The sequence below is a fragment of the Scardinius erythrophthalmus genome, assembly GCF_964197995.2.
Source record: "Scardinius erythrophthalmus genome assembly, chromosome: 14".
Classification (NCBI taxonomy): Eukaryota; Metazoa; Chordata; class Actinopteri; order Cypriniformes; family Leuciscidae; genus Scardinius; species Scardinius erythrophthalmus.
Window position 1 is genome coordinate 21,536,091 of NC_138234.1, and position 19,593 is coordinate 21,555,683.

A 19,593-nucleotide genomic window follows, 5' to 3' on the forward strand; every position below is an offset into this window, starting at 1 on the left:
AAGAATACGTATTACTCTGTGCAGTGCAAATATTCAATATTCTAATAATATCTTGGCTGTACCAAGATTGTACTTTATTCTTATATTTTGTATTTTTTCGCAGAAAGGAGTTTGTTCGAATTTATTATTATGACATCATATCACACCTTAATCTCAGTTTTTTTGTATTTGTATTTATTGAATTTTATAGTAAATTAAATGTAATGCAATAGTATTACACACACACACACACACACACACACACACACACACACACACACACACACACACACACACACACACACACACACACACACACACACACACACACACACATATATAATAATTATTTTTATTATTTAAACTAGTAGTAGTAGAATAGCAGGTGTTCCCGTCACCTGATTCGCTGCTGACTCACCTATTCGAAGAGGTGGGCGTGGCTCTTTCCAGCGGCGGTGATGACGTCGCCTGCGCCATGTGAATGCTGCGCGCGAGCTCTGATGAGGTTTGCGGATGTTTCTGCGTGTGCACGCGCGTCGCTCAGCTGACAGACTCACAGCAAGTAAGTTGATTTTTACCCTCTCAGGAAACTCACAACAAACACCAAAATGACAGAAAACGTCCGCGTTGACATAGCACACGCTCTCGGGTTTCATTTATATTCAGCGTGAGCGTGTTTGGCAGCTTTTGAGGGTCCTAAGCGAATGTTTTAAAGTTACAGTGGCAGAAAATGAGCTATTTGTTGATTAGCAGTGGCTAGCTGGCTAAATGACTAGCTTCAGTTCAGTTAGGATGCGTTTTGTGTGTGTGTCTGTCATGAAAAACATTGTAAGTAGAACGAAACGGTTGTTAATCACGCTAATGTTGTGTCGTTTAAGTCGTTTCCTGTCTGTTATTTTGAATCTCTGTTTTGTCAGCTGGCTAATATTTTAACAGGTTTTGCTGTCATTTTCGCGTTTATTTATGTGTTATCTGTCCTAAACAGCTGGATATGTCAGCTGGCTGAAACTGGTTTTGTTTTGTTGTACTGTATATATACTGGCACTAAATTGTTTAATACAAATGTCATTTCATGTGTCATTGTGCACGTCCATTTATGATATAAATTTAGAGTTAATGTTACCTTAATATAATATATATTATATGCACACACATGAAATACATATTCAAGTTTAGGTAACATATTACCTCTAAACTAATTTTTGATATATGATATATTCAAGTTAAGGTAACATATTAACTGAAAAATTATATCATAAATGCATGTGCACAATGACACATGAAATGACATTTGTATTAGCCTAAGCAATTTAGAGCCAGTATATATACAGTACAACAAAACCAGTTTCATATATTATATAACCAATTTTATATAAATAACATATGTACATTATATATATACAAACACACACACACACACACACACACACACATACACACGGCTCAAAACTTGTTTAACAAGTCATTTAGATGACTATAAGGAACAAGTATGATGTAAAATACTTTGATTTACATATTGCAAAGGAACTTTATATCAGTATTTCAGGCTTTCTGGTTTGTGTGGCTAATGTTTGAAAGGGTTCGGGATGGTTAAGCAAATATGTGCTTGTTTAACAATGGTGTGGAGCCAGTGCTAGCCATGAACTCTTCATCTGTGTTTTAAACATTAAAAGCCACCACTCATCAAAAGCTCACGAAGAATAACAGAGTCTAGTAATAATTAGTCTACAATTATTGAAAATGAGTTAATGTGACCACAGAAAACAAATCATTGCGAAAGCAAAGCATCATTGGTGATAGCGATTGACACTGGCTTCTGATTGGTCACTACAGCATTCCAGCGGTGCGATTAATTATTTTCATATAGCCGATTATTTAGAAATGGCTGATATTATATAATACTTAAAACACACACGTATAACTATTAAGTAATTTAAGATACTATAGATGATGATATTAATAGTAGCTTAAAAATAGCTAAACAATAAAATATTAAACATTAGCCAAAAAAAAAAAAAAACGTATTTATTATCATTGTGTGTGTGTATCTAATATATTTATGTGTGTGTGTGTATATATGTATAATGTAATATTATTATAATACGATTTAATAACTGCTTTATAAAGACTTTACACTGTAAAAATTAGGCTATATGTTCATTAAGTTGTGAAAACATATGTTTTTACATTGCTTTAACTCATCAAAATAAGTTAAGCAATTTTCAACTTTATGTTAGACAAGATTCAACTAATTTAAGTCAGATTAATGTAATTTAAGTTGATATAACTTAAATATCCAAGTTGATTGCACTTCAAAATTTAAGGCAGCAACTTTTTTTTTACAGTGCATGTTCTATATCGTGAATAGATGTTGCCTATCTTTTCATGTACACCAGAGAAAAACATGCTATAATTTTAGTAAAAAGAAATCTTTCAATCTGATATTGAAAATGTTAATATTATTATCAAATATAATGTTCATAATGTTTAGGCTACAATTCCTAAATTAAAAACTCATATGTACGTTAAAGAAAATTCTAAAAAGATTAAAAATAAAAATAAAAATGTGCCCTCTCTATATACTGCACAGTTTCGTACCTTATTGCATAGTATTGAAAAGTTCCCTGTTTGCTCTAAGCACTCTCCTCTTCCTTTTCTGCTGGGTGATGTCATCGAGGAGATTTTCGTGTGTTACATCATGGCTGGCCGTGAAGGAGAACTCAAACCGAGAGACCAATAACTCAGTTCACATCAGACCATTTTGAACTTTAAATGCTGTGTTGGACAGCCGGAAAAACTTGCCTCTTTCTCAGTAGTTCAGTGTGGATGGTGGCATTATGTGATTTATGCTGTGTGTTGTTGTTGTAACAATAGTCTTGGCAACCTGTTCTAATACAGTATCTGTGTTTTGTCCTTTAATGATAGGCGTGAGTAATACAGAAAGCATAGAAGATAAACTATTGTTTCTAGAGCCTGTTTCTCCTGCTGCGGCCTGCAGTGTGTGTGCGTGCGCGTGTGTGTGTGTAGCTCATGCACGCCCAGAATAAGTGAACTGCACCAGTTTTATCTTGGTTGAACATGATTGAGACATAACAGAACTGGGTGGTGTTTAAAATGATCACCACAGTTAAAGCAACATGACGTCAGTTGTGTGAACGTTTGTTTGATTTTTCTTTTCTTTTTTGTTTTATTGGAATGTATTTTTACTGAATTTATAGAAGATAACATTTATAACATCACAACATTTATGGAGTTCAAGATGTATTGACAATGCAAGAGTCCAGCACTCTGTAAAGTCTCCCGCAGCACATCCCAAAAACCTTCAATGAATTTAAGGTCTGGACACAATTCATGCGTCCCTCCCAACAATTTGAGCCTTATGAATAACCGGCTAATTCCAAAATAATGACCATGAGTGTGTAATTGCTTCAATTTTGTGTCTTTCTTAGAGTTTCTGCTGTATAATTCAATTTGAATGACTAACTGTAGCTATTTGGCGAAGTGCGTTCTCCATTTATGTTGAGCATGGAACTGGTGGATAATGAAAATGAAGGGCGCACAGAGACCTTCTGTTAGCGTTGGGTTTTATCCTGTGTGTTTTTCAATGGCTGTAATTGACGGAGAATGATGGCCACATGACTTCTCTGTGTGTGTGAATGTGAAGACCCTTTCACCCGCCGTGGCGTGACCCATGACCTGAACTCAAGGATCCCACTGTAGTGTCACTGCAGTTGCTTTATCGGCTCCATCATGTTGTTCATCACTGCTGTTATGTGACGGTTATGCTTGGTGTCATTTCTGTGATAAGGTGTGATCTGACTTGTGAAAATGAGCTGTGCGTTCGCTGGGTGTGAAGTGAATATCACTTTGCTCTGAGCTACTTTAGGCTGTGAAGATGCACTGTCTGACAGATGATGCCTCGATAAATGTGAGCTTGCTTGTTGAATCAGCAAAAACATGTGCGACATGCTAGATGGTTGATATCGTTTTCAGATGACACAGCTGTAATTCTTCAAAAGGGACTGGTGCTTTAGCACAGATTGATTGTTAGATCCTGCCTGTGTAAACATGACTAGTTTTTGAAGCTAAGTTGACATGAAATGTCATGTCATGATTGACCCTTTTTAACAAATTTCCCATGTTTGTTGTGAATGTGCACAATTCTGTTCCCTATTCTAAGAAAAAAAATGTTTTTACATATTTCATTTGAAGTATAATAAATTTCTTCACTTCTGAAGGGACTTTTGTCATCAAGGCCTTGTGGTCATGGGGAAATCATAGCCTAACGATCACAATTATTACAATATTATGATGTGGGTTTTTTTGTAGAATAAAAATAGCCTAGATGTGTGAATTAAGTCTTAAAGTGTTATAGACCTGCCACTTGTTCTGCTAACTGTAATGTGTTTCTTTTCATTTGATGTTTTAATGCAATGTTTATTTAACTAAACAATATTTTAAGTTTTGAACTATTTAGTCAACTGATGTAATTGATAAATAATATATAATAAATCTTATATAATTCTCTCTCTGTGTGTGTATATATACAGTATAAAATTTATTAATTAAGCAAATAAAATGGTATATTATTGATTTATATGATCAGCTTAGAATCTAATATATTATGCTTGGCTTATATCTAATATATTATGGAATGCTATATAATATATTATATAATAAATGTAATAGACTATAATAATAATACTTTTGCAATGTAATTTGCTATTTATTTAAACAAAACAGGCAATATATTTTGATTTATATCTTCAAAATCAAATTATGAAATACAGTTTTAAAGGGGTCATATAATGGCATTTTTGTACAAGCTAATATGATTCTTTAGGGTCTAAATTAAAAGTTTGTAATATACTTTAATTAAAAATTCTCATTAGTATTGTAAGAAAACACTCATTTTACCTGGTCAAAAACAGCTCTGTTTTCAGCACGCCGTTTCAGTGCATGTGTCTTTAAATGATAATGAGCTTTGCTCACCCCGCCCCTCTGTTCTGTGCGTACACCGTTTATAACACAATAACCATAACGCGTCGTTCGTTATAAACATGGGATTATGAATTATATTGATAACGTCGTACATAGAAAACATGCCGTAATGTACCCGAGTGTAAAAATAGCCGCATTCATCGTGGAGCGTGCAGCAAGCGATTTGCAAAGATTAATATAAAGATTAATATAAAGGTCAATAAAACGTTACACTCACTCACTTCTTCTGGAGGTTCAGCAGGAACACGAATAGTTGGTACTGATTCTTTTTTCAGGAACAGCTTCTTAGCAAATAACCAGCTTTTTACTGATCCTCGTTTGTAAAGCAGTCTGGTGAAATGATTTGCGCAAACATGAAAGCATTGACGTTGATCGTGGGGAATATTCCTTTCGAAAACAAACTCAGCCACTGCGTCTTCAGCTGTATGGATTTAGGAACATCAATATGATGCTGTGTTCATCCTTACACCCAAGTACAGAACTCCACAATCGCTTAGACGCCATTCTGCTCATAGACGGTGCTCCAGCGTATCAACAATGACAGCGCGGACTATGATTGACAGCTCGCTCACGAGCGAGGGCGGGTCTGTGTTGAAACGCTGCTGTCAATCAACCATCGTGGGAGGGGCGTCGATTTTGTGACGTCACAAAATCGAACAGCTTGATTTGAGATGGGAGGAAACATATAAGAAGATAAAAAAAAAAAAACACTGGATGGATTTTTATCATTTTATGATGGTTGTGTACAGGCACTGCCAACACACATTTCAGTACAATCAACTTGTAAAAGTGCATGTACCATTATATGACCCCTTTAATATGCAAGGATATCCTATGCAGAAAACACTATTTAATCAATCAGTATTTGAAGTTACGGATGTTAAAATGCCCTGATAGTCGGTCTTAATGATGTAATCCAGCATGTATCCAGTGTAACAAGTCTGTCTTGTTGGTAGGGTTGCAGCAGCAGCAGCGGGCCGCGCGGGTGGACTGTCCCAGGCTATCATGGATGACAGCTCCTCTCTGGGCAGAGTGAGCGGCTCAACTGAATCTGTGTCAACCGTCACCAGTGAGGAGTTTGTTCTTGTGCCGCCCACCGCTGGGGGTTCCCCCTCCAGCTCAGAGGGGAGGCCCAGACTCAAGGTATCTCTTTCCACAGCCTGCTAAGCATCGTTTACTATGTACACTAAGCATGCATTACCCATCTGTTTTAATGCGATAGTATCCTGTCAACAAGAAGGAAGTCATGAGAATAATAATAATGTTTTATCTCTGCCATCTCTTTGTCTCAGATGTCGTGGAATGGGAGTGAGCAGTTGGAGAGGGCGATGGAGGAGGTGTTAGATGATGTTGGTGATGGACCAAAAGCTGCAGAACAGAAAGAAAGTCCCATAGCGCTCGGCTCTCAGAACAGACCGCCCAGCCTGACTATGGACACAGCCCCCAATGGTACATCCTGGTCGCAGTATACATACATGTACACACACACAAATTATTATTTTATATGATATATTACTGTATATATACAAATAAAGCAGTCAATATGGTATTGATTTATAATATCTTAAAGTGACAGTAAGCAGGTTTAAGATGCAAGGAAATCCTATGCTGATGTAGAAAAGCTATTTGAGGAGATATTTGTGAGAACAGCAGATTTCAGCCGATGCCATCTAAACGAGCTCTCTAGCTCTCCGCTTCCTGTTGCCAAGTGCTATAATTGGGGGCTCTGAACACACTTCCTCTCTACCTTTCGCACACTTCCTCATTCAGTCACTCTTGACAATGGACCCTTAGATAAAACAGGTTTTTGCAAATCACAAGTTTATTGTTTGAGGATTGCAGTAGGATGTCAACGAAAGAATCGAAAGAAATAATTACCATAACACATTTGCTCCACCTCTAAAATCCGATCTGATATGCCACTTGATTTGCATCTTACAAATAAAAACACTTTGCTGTCTGTATCCACAGAAGTTTCAGCAGCTGTTTTGGAGAGTGTGACAGGACAGGAGGAAGAAGACAGCGTGCAGTTCAGTAAACTGTCCTATCTCGGCTGCACCTGGGTGAAAGCCCCTCGTAACGAGACGGAGGCCCTGAAAGCCATGGCCACCCTGCGGGCAGAGAGCGCCATCCCCATCCCCATCACCCTCCATGTGCCCAACGGCCCAGACGGTTGTGTCCGGTCAGTCGTCTGCCAAAAATGCACTCGGGTCCACAAGTCTGAGACCACTGTTTAAGAAACATTCATTTTGGATTTTTCTATAAAAATGCTTCATTTTCATTGCAAATTATATTCTAACACTGTCCGATTTACACATACTTTTTGAATCCCAGATTAGTGAAAAATTTTAAAATGCTCTTTGTTTCTAATTCCATTTATTGAATTTATTCCACATTTGTATTTACTCCACTGGACTCTATATTACATCAGATGCATCTCACAACCAGTTTCCCCTGCGGCTTCATAAAAGCTTTTAGATTGAGCACATTTAGCTTTCTTGCTCTGAGACGAACCACATTCAAAATTGGGAGTGTAAAAATGTGAGTTCTCTTTAGTCCTTATGATCTGGTGTGTGTTTTTCTGTAAAGAGCTAACACATCTGTCATCTTAGCTGCTTTTAGCTCCTGCTTTCAGGTTCGTAAGCGTGGTGTAACACTTCTGTTTTTTGTGTTGCACTTTGTGGTGTTCACACCCTGTGTTTTCTCTTTTTCTCAGGAACTGGTGTAACCTCAGACCGAACATCTCATTGTACCTCAGAAATGACTCTTTAAGTTAGCTAAGCAAACTTTGATGCACATGGAAAGTGCTGCTCTAATCTAGTGACATTTTTACACCTTAACATTATTCATTGTACTGTAGTCCTACTACATTTAACATATCCTCACTACTTATTTTGACTATATCTAAATGTAATGGCTATTAAAAGTGCGTTGACCTATTTAGCTGACTCCAGAAACGTTTTGTTTTTTGATATCTGTCAGTCAGGACTAAAGTTGATGTATATTATAAAAGATTTCCGATTATGTGATGCATACTGTTTTGGGGTTTTCTTGCGATCTTATCAGGTCGTATTGTTATTGTACGATCTGACAAGCAGCGATTGCAAAATGGACAGAACAAAATGCACTCGACTTTAGTTATGAAAAATGTTTTTTTATGTTTCTAATCACTCTAGGATCGTCGACCAGGCCACAGGAACAGAAATCGCATCGTTTCCCATCTATAAGGTGTTGTTCTGTGCACGAGGACACGAGGGATCTGACGAGAGCGACTGCTTTTCCTTCACCGAGAGCTACCGCAGCTCAGAGGACTTTCAAATCCACGTCTTCTCCTGCCACATCAAAGAGGCTGTGAGTTCAGTAATGTTTAATGTTCAAAGAGTCAGTCTTGAAATGTAGAAATCAACTAAGCTCAACCTCCTTTCCTTATTTAGGTTAGTCGCATCCTCTATAGCTTCTCAACGGCCTTCAAGCGATCTTCAAAAGCTGCCACAGACATGCGAGACTCAGTGTTGCCACTTTCCCCCGATAGCGACGTCTTCACCTTCACCGTTTCTCTAGAAGTGAGAGAAGATGACGGCAAAGGAAACTTCAGGTCTGTCATTACCCACTTCTGGAGAAGCTTCAGTTCTGCCTACGTCTTGCTCTTTGTGTGTTTTTTACTGTTGCTATGCTATTCATGAACTGTTGAATAATTTTTTTGGTTTGTATTGTTTTTTATCAAAATAGAAGTCTCTTACTTTTGCTTTCCCTCTCTCTTGCTCTATATCTTGCAGTCCAGTTCCCAAAGACAGAGATAAATATTACTTCAAGCTGCGGCAGGGTGTAAATAAAAAAGTGTCTGTTACTGTCCAGCAGATGTCCAACCAGGAGCTGGTAATAGAGAGGTGGGTTCTGGGATGTGGCCACCTGAGTTCAGAAATTCAGATGTTTTGCCATTTCCTTTTATTTTGCTTTATAATGACTGCCAGGGCCTTGCCTTTAAAGAAAATAAAAAAGGCATATGATTTACAAAAAATTGAAACTGAAAGTGGTAGGACACATGAAAGGGTTTTTTTTTTTTTTTTTCAATAGATTGGCAATAGGCTAGGTGATTAGTTACTTGATATTGCTAGTCAAAAGCAGACAGGAGGACACATTCTAGGCATAGATATAAATAAACTATATAATAAATGCATTTATTTAGAAATAATTTATTTATACATATTTGCACAATGTATTAGATTACCTGATATATACATACACACACACACACACACACACACACACACACACACACACACACACACACACACACACACACACACACACACACACACACACACACACACACACACACACACACACACACATATATATAAATTTTAAATATTTATATAAAAATATATCATTTTCTTTAAGATTTTTTTTGCAATATATCTAAATTGAAATTATATATATATACACACACACACACACACACACACACACACACACACACACACACACACACACACACACACACACACACACACACACACACACACACACACACACACACACACACACACACACACACACACACACACTGACATGTTTAAGTGTGATTCATTGTGCAACCACTAGATGTTGCTCTAGTTACAGTAGAGACAACCCTCTTCACTTTGAGACTTGCTAAGAAAATGAGCCCACAAATGTTGCCACACCTCACAGTGACATCAGTTCCTGTCTGATAAAACTAATGCTGCTATTTCATATAGTGTATCACTTAATGAAAGTAGCTTCAAATCACAATGTCAAAATGTCATGTAATAAATAATACTTTTCCTCACAATCAAAACCATTTACTTGCTGTCTAGGTGCTTTGGGATGCTGCTGAGTCCTGGTCAGAAAGTTCGTAACAGCGACATGCACCTCCTCGACATGGTGAGACACATTTCTGGAGTTTTCCCCCAGTATTCTCGCAATGTGACTGCTCGGGGTTGAGCTGTTAATGCTGTACCTCAGGCTCAATATTAAATGTTAACCTTTCTGTTGCCAATTTTAGAAACACTTAATGGAAATATGAGCTTTTTTATTATTCATTAAAAACATAATTTTACAAAGGCCCTTGAGCAAGTTAAGCAATGGCGATTTGCACATCAAGACTAAAAACAATTAGCAGTTCAATCACGCGTAATTGGGTTCACAGGGATTCCTGAATCAAACATCCTACAAGGCTTAATGTCATCCGTTTCCTCAAGAAGCCTGTTGCCATCTGGATGGTTTAGACAAATGTCATCAATTGATACTTTGCTTAAAAGTGTCTATATTAGAGCCATCAATAGATCAAAAATAATGATAATGATCCCCCCCCCCCCTTTTTTTTGATTCGTTAATGCTATTAATCACAAATCTGCTTTTTCCTTTTAATGTGTACTGCATGCTGTTTCAGTTCCTCTTCTAAAGAAACAAACCAATTATGTATTAAAAAAAGATGTCTTATTAATGCTGTAGCAGGTGTTTTTTATTAATTGTGTGTCATATTTGTGGAGTTTAAATGATATTCAATGAAATTCTGCCTCGCAAAGACTGCAAATGACTCATATGGGTTTGATTTATAGATATTTAATTAGCCATTAAAAAAAATCTGTCTGCTTAATTTCCTTCAACCAGTTTTTAGAAATCACACTCAAATGAATAAACGCTTGTCCAATTAGATAAATGAATTTGCTATCTTAAATTTACCACTGTTAATGAATCTTCAGTCATTATAGAAGTAGTGAAAACTTGATCATTTTTGTGTGGTTGTGTTTGAAGGAGTCTATGGGCAAGAGTGCCGATGGGAAGGCGTATGTGATCACTGGCACCTGGAATCCGAACACTCCGGCTTTCCAGCCACTGAACGAGGACACGCCGAAAGGTGAAAGCTAATAAACAATCCTTTGAAACCGTGAAACACTTTCACTTCTCAAGTGTCTCTAGTTCTTTTCATTGCACATCAAGCTGTGGGCAAGTTTACAGGTTTCACAGAAATTCACACTCTTTCCTGCCATCTTTTGTTTCCTTCTCACATTACTTGCAAGCCAAACAGATTTCAACACTTTGAGCATGTTGAGTTTCTGTTCCAGCAGCTTTTCTTATCATGGACAAAATGTGTGCCATCTCTCACTGACTGCAATATAGTTTGAATTCATTTTCATATCAATTTGGCTTGAACTAGAGGTTGACTAATACGAGTTTCATTAATGGATCATTATTACCAATATGTTGATAATTATATAAATTTCGAAATAAATTTAATATTACAGTTATTAATGTATGTCTGTGTGTGTCTATATGTATGTTTAATTTTATATAATTTAAATTTTGTATATTAACTTTCAAATCTTTTTAAAGTATAACTTTAAATTACAGAATATAATATGAGTGTTAAACATACATTTTATATATATATATATATATATATATATATATTTAAAATTTTATGTATTTCATTAATACATTTTATATTAATACCATATACAATTTAATTATAGTAAATTAAATATACATAAAGGTTATTTTTATTTATTCACAAATTCTTGTTTAATTTTATATCATTTATATTGTTTAATTAAAAATTAAAAATAATTTATAAATGCTAATGTTTAATTTTGTACAATTTAAGTCATGAAATATAAGTATATATAATTAAATTGTATATAAATATATTTAAAGTATACACTTTTGAATATACATTATGTATAGCATTTATTTATATAAATACATTTATATAAATACCATATACATATATGCATAAACTATATATATATATATATATATATATATATATATATATATATATATATATATATATATATATATATATATATATATATAGAAATATATAAATATAAATAAATAAATATCTTTTTATTTATTTATTTAATTATAATATTTGAATATTCATTGACAAGGCTGTTTGTAAATTTAAGGACAAGAAAACATATTGATTAAAAACTAAATAAATGTCAGGATGACTTAGAGGTCCAACTTGGAAACAGGAAGCAGTAATGGCCTCTTTATTTAATGACTCAAATGACTAGAGTACCTGTAATCCTCATCATAGTATACTGTATGTATAGTTGATGTGGTATGAGGCCAAACTGGAAGCAGTGGAACTGCAGCTTTAATGTTCTGTTGTGAAATTATATGGAATTTACTTAGAAATTAAATTCCAGTCTGGTTGATTCAGATAGCCACCTCAGTTTTAATAATGTTTAATTCAGCGACCTGAATGAACTGAGTTTGTCATTTCAAGTCTACACTTTATTACGCTCTCAGTAAAACATTCCACGGACCTCGTTGTGGTTTTGTGTCCGTTTGTAAGTCTCAGTCGAGACCCACCACAGATCTTCTATTATTTACCTTCCCATCTTTCTCACCACCACCTTTTCTGACCTGACTCTATCGTAATTGGAATCTATTTTCAGCGATTCCCTCATAAATCTGTAGCTATTGTCGTTCTTGTTTCCTGTTAATTGAAATAATAAAACCCCTTAGTCTGAAACGGGCTGGTTTTCACTGATTTGTGGTTTGTTTCTATCAGCGGTCTGGTTTGTTTCATAATTATAGGGCTCACCTAAGGGAGAATAGCAGTTCCCGGAACGCTACATTCTGCCACACTTGCCTGGAGATATATAACCTGAGTTTCAGGAATGTTACTTTTTTGCTGTGTGTCTGATTCGACTCGATTCGAGTTTCAGATTAAAGGAGATAAAACGTTACGTGACAAACTTTTACACTTCCATGAAAAGAATATGCAATGGGGAAATGATGTGGGCGGGGCTTGGTTTGATCTGTTTGAATTTGATTGGATGATGAAAAGTGGGTTTGTGATATTACTGGTTAATATTTTCCCTGCCCACATCGAGGCAGTTTTGTCTTTAACTGTGAACTTTTCCCCCTGCAGATAAGCAAGTTTACATGACGGTGGCAGTGGACCTGGTGGTGACCGAGGTTGTAGAACCTGTTCGGTTCCTCATGGAGGCGCTAGTGCGGATCTATCCGGCTAATGAGAGGTTCTGGTATTTCAGCAGGAAGGCCTTCTCTGAAACGTTTTACCTCAAGCTCAAACAGGTACACTCCTAAAACACACACACACACACAAAACATTTACATATTATTTATAGATGCATTTCTACTGAGTTCTCAACTCAAGTGCTTTACACATAAATATTTTGATGAAATTTTGGTTAAAATTAGTCTATTTTATTGTTGTCATTACAATTAAAGGTGATGGCATTGATTAAAAAATTGGTAAAAAGAAAGCAAAAAGAATAAAAAATATCCCCCCCCCCAAAAAAAAAGAATTTATTTTATTATACATTTTTTAAGTAATTAGTAGTTCTTTTTTTACTATTGTCATGACAATTAAAGGTGATAATATTTAATGAAATAAAAAAAAATTGGTGATTTAAAAGTGCATCATTTAAAAAAAATACTTACTCTGAAGCTGGTACCTTGATAATTTATTACTTATTCTTCTTTATTTCATTATAATTAATTACATTAATGTGAAATAAAAGGTGTATAATTTTTTTTACCTTAAACAAGGTGTCATCTCTTAAAATAAAAAATAATATATCAATACCTATATTGGTGAAATAAAAGGTGTATATTAAAAAAAAGAAATATATATATACACATATCTTTTATTGTTATGAAAATAATGTTATGGTGCCAAAAGTCTTTTAGTTATTAGGGTTTTAAAATAAAATGTCTTATTTCCAGGGGTTGAAATATGACCTGGAAACAATTTTGACAGGCTTTGTAAGATTCACCCATTTCTCGCAAAGCCTGTGAACTGCCTATGAACAGTTCTAGACTGTGATATAGTGGCTGCGCAGATTGGAGAACAAACCTTGAGGAAGGAAGTGAGCTTTTGTGAAGGGTGAATAGGGGCAGTAACTCCTGGAAGCTGTGAAGCGGCAAATGGAGGCTTTGTATAATTCGTAGCTTAATAAGAGGCCCGGCGCTCATTATCATGCTCAAGTAATTAGAGCTTGCAGCCTGCATCTCTGCCTGATTGCCTCGGTAGCTATCTTATCGCAGAGAGAAAGAATGCCTGGGCTGTAGTTAAAAGCTAATTAAAAGATAATATTATGGCGTTAGCGATAGACCCAGCCCATTCTCCACGTTATTTTATTATTCCTTATTTGTTTACGCTGCTCATTAGGTGCGAGGAATTAGCGTATAATTATTCTGGCTGTAAACATCATTCTTTGCCTGTAGTACAGTTCCACTTTGCAATTAAAAAAGGGAAACGACGGTTTACATAAGAGCCACATGGCGCGAGGGAAGCAGTGTCAATAGAAATGTTTGTAAGAGTTACTTGAAGCGGAGTAGTACGGGTGTAATCTCTGCAAACCTCCTTTTCTATCGCCACTTGTTTTAATTGTGTGTAATTATGTATTTGTCGTTTCCCCTGAAGCAGTAGCGAAGGTGAAGCTAACTTTGAATGCTACGCTCTCGCTGCACGCTTGCCTCTTAAAGGAACAGCTAATCTATAAATGAAAATCCCTACTTTATAATATTTCATTTATATAATATTTACACACTATTATTTCTATAATTTATTGTGAGAATATAGATAGATAGATAGATACACACATATACACATTTATATATAGCATGTTTTTGCTCTATATGTTTGTAGGGCACGGGGAAGGGCAGCCAGGGAGATACCATGTATGAAGTGGTCAGCCTGCAGAAACACACAGAATGTGCGGCTGGAACTCGTGGCCTCCTGCAGTCTTCCACGGAGGAAGAGGAACCAGAGGAGGGTATGTCACCGTCTAGTTTATCAGAGTGCTTTTCTGTGTTTTATGTTCGTTGCCATTTTGAGGCCTCCATTTTAAGGTGAACTCCTTTAAAGGAACCCTACACTTTTGTAGTCTGCTGAAGTCCACTTACAGTGTTAGTCATTTAAATTTATTGGACAATTTTCCACACTATCTCTCACTATCAAAATGGACATTTCTTAGATTTTTACAGAATTATTATACTTTTTAATACTATTGGATCGGATTGTGATTGAACCTTGATACCTTATAGTAATTTCATTTCCATGAGAGTTTTCAGACTTGTCCAACTTCCAGTCCAGTCTCACAAATACAGGGGAAAATGACCAATTCTAGACTTATTCAGATGGCTGTTCAGAGTGAGAGGGAGCGAACTTTTGTGTGTACATGCGGACGTAAAAAAAAAGAACAGATTGCCTTGGCGGCAAAGCTTTAGCAGGTCCATTTGTTTTGCTATTTTTTTATTTTTATATGTCAATGCTAACACATTAAGTGAATGAGATCATCCGTCCAGATTTCCCCCCCACCAAATTTTAACATGATCAACATTCGCGCCCCTTACTTTTTCCTGCCTGCGGTTTGGCAGCATGAATCCATCGCCAGCTTTAATTTAGTCTCGGCCCGTAGCTCGAGGTGAAGTGTATCAGCCGTCTGTCTTTTTCGCCAAGCGGAGACGGCCTGTGTTTTTGACAGGGTGCCACAAGCCGGAGATGTGAAACCCTGGCGTCTTTCAAGTGGTTATCAGCGCCCATTTCAGAAGAATGGATTCCAATTTGGTTAAGTGGTATTGGCTCTCAGTCTCTGTGTGTCATCTGACCACCTGGAACTGGCCGCGTTTTCTTTTTTCTTCTGTTGTCTTGGGTTCTGCTCAATTGGTCTTTTCACACAACATGGAATAATGATTACATGGGTTTGAGTAGCATGTTAAATATCACTTATAGGGCTGTTCTGCACTATTTACTACCTAATGTCCGTGAACAGTGCGATAGTTGCATATTTTAAATGTATATTTGCGGTGCTCTCCGCTTGCTAGGTGTCCATTATGGGATAAATGCTGTCTGAATATTCCTAGAACGATTTGTATAGTATACTTGGAGCTGAGAAGAATGCAAGACTCTTTATGTAATATAAGTAAAGTTGAAGGTTGCCAGATATGGAGATTGTTTGTGTTTTAGAAAGCATAAATACTGGGACTCCATATGTTGGCAAAACAGAGCTGGAGTAAAATGCGAATATGTCTTGTTATGGATAGATTTCCATAGGCTAAGCAAATACTTTTTCCACATGGTCAGGTCTCATATTTGATAGCATGAAGGATGTAGTTGAACTCATTCCTACTCATTACTAGGAACTAATTGAACTCTGTAACTCATAAATCTTTTGAAAAATATATGAATATATGAACATTTAAAGAGAACGTATGTATCCAGAGTAAATTTTGGCACACTTTTTATTTTATTTATTATTTTGTCAACGACTAGCTGACTAATCGACCTTAAGAGCCGCATTTGCATGATCAGGCCGGTTTTACCCAATTGACTGGCAGTTGAAAACTATTTGAACAGTGGAACAGAATGCACAAGTATTTTTTTTTTAAAATGTCTTCAACCTTGCACTGAAAAACAATATTTTTGCTGCTTGTTCAAATTGATTAATTAAAATGAGCTTAAGCAACACAATTGCTATACATTTTGTCCTAACTTAATTTGATTGTGTTCAATCTGCTTAAATATGTGTAACATTTAAGTTTACTTAATCCATTTGTGTTGGATTACATGAATGATTTGTGTTGCATTAACTGAAACTGGGCGGTGCTTGTTCCCAGCATGCTTTGCATATGGTTGAATTAAGAGAGAATAAATGTTAAAATTAAGTGTTATTGTGTTTAATGTTCAGTTACATTGGAATTATTAGAACCATTTAAATTACAGTGGGGTACCATTGTGGAGAAGAGTGGAGCATTTTGTTAGGCTGTGGACTGGTTCAATTACTGCTTTGGCTGAAAGAGCATGTAACTCTTAGCATTTAAGACGTTAATATGTGCTACTGCTAGCTATAGTCTATTAATTAAATTGTGTCACTAAAATAAATGAAATTTTAATGGATGAATGAATATATAAATATGAATACCTGAGTCATGTCAGGGAGCCTTTAAAAATTCACTTTGAGACTACTTAAATAGGTCGTTTAAAATGACTTCATTCCATGATGTTGAAGTTACATGAAAAAATTATGTTTGTTTAACATAACACAGTTATGTGGAACCTGTTGACATAAAAAGTTAATTAAAGCCAACATATAATTTTTTTGAGTGTGTGCGTTCTCGAAAGCAAAAAATTGTGGTAGGAAACAAAAAAAACAAAGATGCTATACAACAGCGAGTATGTTTGTCTAAAAAAACAATAAAAATAAAAATGTATATATTGTGTGTGTTTGTATGAATATATATTTATATAAACATACATACATGTATATTAATGGCCACTTGACCAATGCCAACTTTGTATTTATTTATTTATTTTTACATTTTTATAATCAATATGTGCCAGTGCTAAAGCATTCTGGGTGGTCCCTAAGGTGATTTGTTAAAATCCATAACCCAGAGTATGAGCACTATTGATAAAATTGACTGAAATGGTCACAGATATATTGTCATGCATAAATTCTTTACCACCAAAATATTTTCCACCTACTATTGCATTTAATCAATCGCAACTTCTTTTGCGTAACTTCTCTCTTCTTTTGCAAAATAAATGAAATGAGTGAAAGATTTATTTTTATTAAGCCATTTATTTTTATTCATCTATTGATTTGTGCAATTTATTCTGGTCTGTACAAGAAAGTCTTTGTTGTTTTTGTAAGTGTTCGCCCTCGCCATCTTTCTCTACCATTTTTGAGCTCTATTGGAGAGCCAGATGGAAAAGTAGATTCATCCGCCCACATCTGCTACCGAACCGCCATTTCACCTTGCGACAGAGGCTCTGCTCAAGGCTGGTCTGTCTTTCTCTCCCTTTTGCTCTCTCTCTCTCTTTCTCACTCTCTCCCTATCTCTATCTCTCTCACTTCTTGCAACGTTGCCAAGGTACTTGTGCAGTAAATGTAAAAAGAAGCCCTTTAAAAGCATTTCAAAAGAAACCACTGTGTTCCAGACCTCACATCAGGGATTGTAAAATGTACTGCATTTGAGGCTCTTGCTGGAGGTCGTGAACATTGTAAATGGGCTCAAAAAGCAGTGCCTTACGTGTCCTTTATTCAGTGACCCATAAATTCATCCCTGCTTTCAGCACTACAACTGTTTTTGTTTTTTATTCGAAGATCTTTACATTAAAACTCGCGTCTTCTTGCCATAATTACCATGTTTAATCACAGCTCTCCCAGTGTTTTTGGTCTTACATAGTTGTCTCCACCAGATGCATTGCCATTCATTCCCTCTGCAAACATCTTTATGGGCGGCCATTTTGCGGACACAGACCTTGAGATATGGGCAGAGAGTTTGCTGGTCGGCTCTTAATGACCTTTGCAGACATTAAGTCCAAGACATTTTCTTTATCACCTCAAGGCGTGACAGTAATCTTGGCACTCCGAGGCCCTGACTAATGCAGGTGTGTACGGCGTATAACTCAACTCGGTCTTGTGGATGCTGCAAGGACGATTCTGTAATTTGTAAGTCGTGCAGCATCCTAACATGTCCGAAAGGTGTCATTCGACGTGATGCCAAGCAAGGAGTTGAAGAGTGATGTTTGCCTAAAAGATACATATCCTGTACCTTGAGACTCAGGGTGTAGACTCTCACCAAAGGGTCACGACTTGAGCTTAACCGAAAGTAGACTTCCCTAGTCCTCGTTTCGCTCAGGCAAGTGGACCATCAGTGTAATGTAGTTTCAGACTGCATCCGAAATCGCATACTTCCCTAATATATGAATCCGTATGTGAAAAGAGTAGTATGTCCTAATTCACAGTGCTCAAAGAGTAAGCAAAAAGTACGGATGACTTGCTACTTCCACTGAGATTCTGAAGTGTGCATACGATGGGCACTTTACTATCCCATGAGGCCACGGGAGGGGATTTGTGAATGGAAGTGAAGCAACGCAATTGACGCTGGTAGGTCACATGATAATGACAACATGTCCGAATTATATTCATACTTTAGAACATACTTTTTTTTAACTGTCACAAAGTAATTACTTATTAAAAAAAATATTTTTTTTATTATTTTATTTTTCTTATTCAGAACTTATTCATACCTAGAGAGTATGCGATTTTGGATGCAGACTTTGTAATCAGTACAATACCGTTGGGACTGATTTTAGTGCTTGAAAAGAAAGGTCTACTGAACGCTGAAAGGCTTGATGGAAAATTAAGTATACCTGAGCTTTTAGTTCTTAATAATAATTGGTTACATTTGAAGGGATATTTCACCACTGGAAAGATGAATGTGTATTTAAATTGGGTCATTTATGTAGTAGAAATGTGAAATTATTTTAGAAGTTGGTGCCTTCTAGACTGAGAAAAGCCAGAAAATGTATTTTTGGCTCATGTGGATTAAAGACAACAACTCCCAGAATGCACTTGCTTCGCTGCCCTACCTGGCCACTCCCAAGCCACGCCTACAGAGGGCAGTATCGGAAGAAATGATACAACTAGGCTACTAGTTGACTCGAAACTGAAAAGACGGCGTTTTATCGTGAGATCCCCCTATGGGCGGGTGGAAAACATGCGGAACTAGCTCCTACTACTGGCTGTAGTCTCTCGCCCCTAAAATGATGATCTTTGCATCATCTGAGATTTTTTTCTAGACACACAATACAGA

The 19,593-nt window shown here is 36.3% G+C and overlaps 1 protein-coding gene across 2 annotated transcripts in view; it reads left to right on the top strand.

Moving 5' to 3' along the window:
- Positions 1-465: 465 nt before the first annotated feature.
- rabgap1l (RAB GTPase activating protein 1-like) overlaps positions 466-19,593 on the top strand; it is a gene marked incomplete at its 5' end in the record, with an annotated part of 80,878 nt that continues 61,750 nt past the window's right edge. For both annotated transcript variants that reach the window (XM_081385334.1, XM_081385335.1), the window contains 11 exons: positions 466-541; positions 5,937-6,123; positions 6,273-6,429; positions 6,952-7,162; positions 8,157-8,331; positions 8,415-8,575; positions 8,757-8,867; positions 9,819-9,885; positions 10,759-10,861; positions 12,893-13,059; positions 14,639-14,765. In XM_081385334.1, coding sequence (XP_081241460.1) covers positions 5,986-6,123; positions 6,273-6,429; positions 6,952-7,162; positions 8,157-8,331; positions 8,415-8,575; positions 8,757-8,867; positions 9,819-9,885; positions 10,759-10,861; positions 12,893-13,059; positions 14,639-14,765 — 1,417 coding nt within the window. The remainder of the gene's footprint in view (positions 542-5,936; positions 6,124-6,272; positions 6,430-6,951; positions 7,163-8,156; positions 8,332-8,414; positions 8,576-8,756; positions 8,868-9,818; positions 9,886-10,758; positions 10,862-12,892; positions 13,060-14,638; positions 14,766-19,593) is intronic.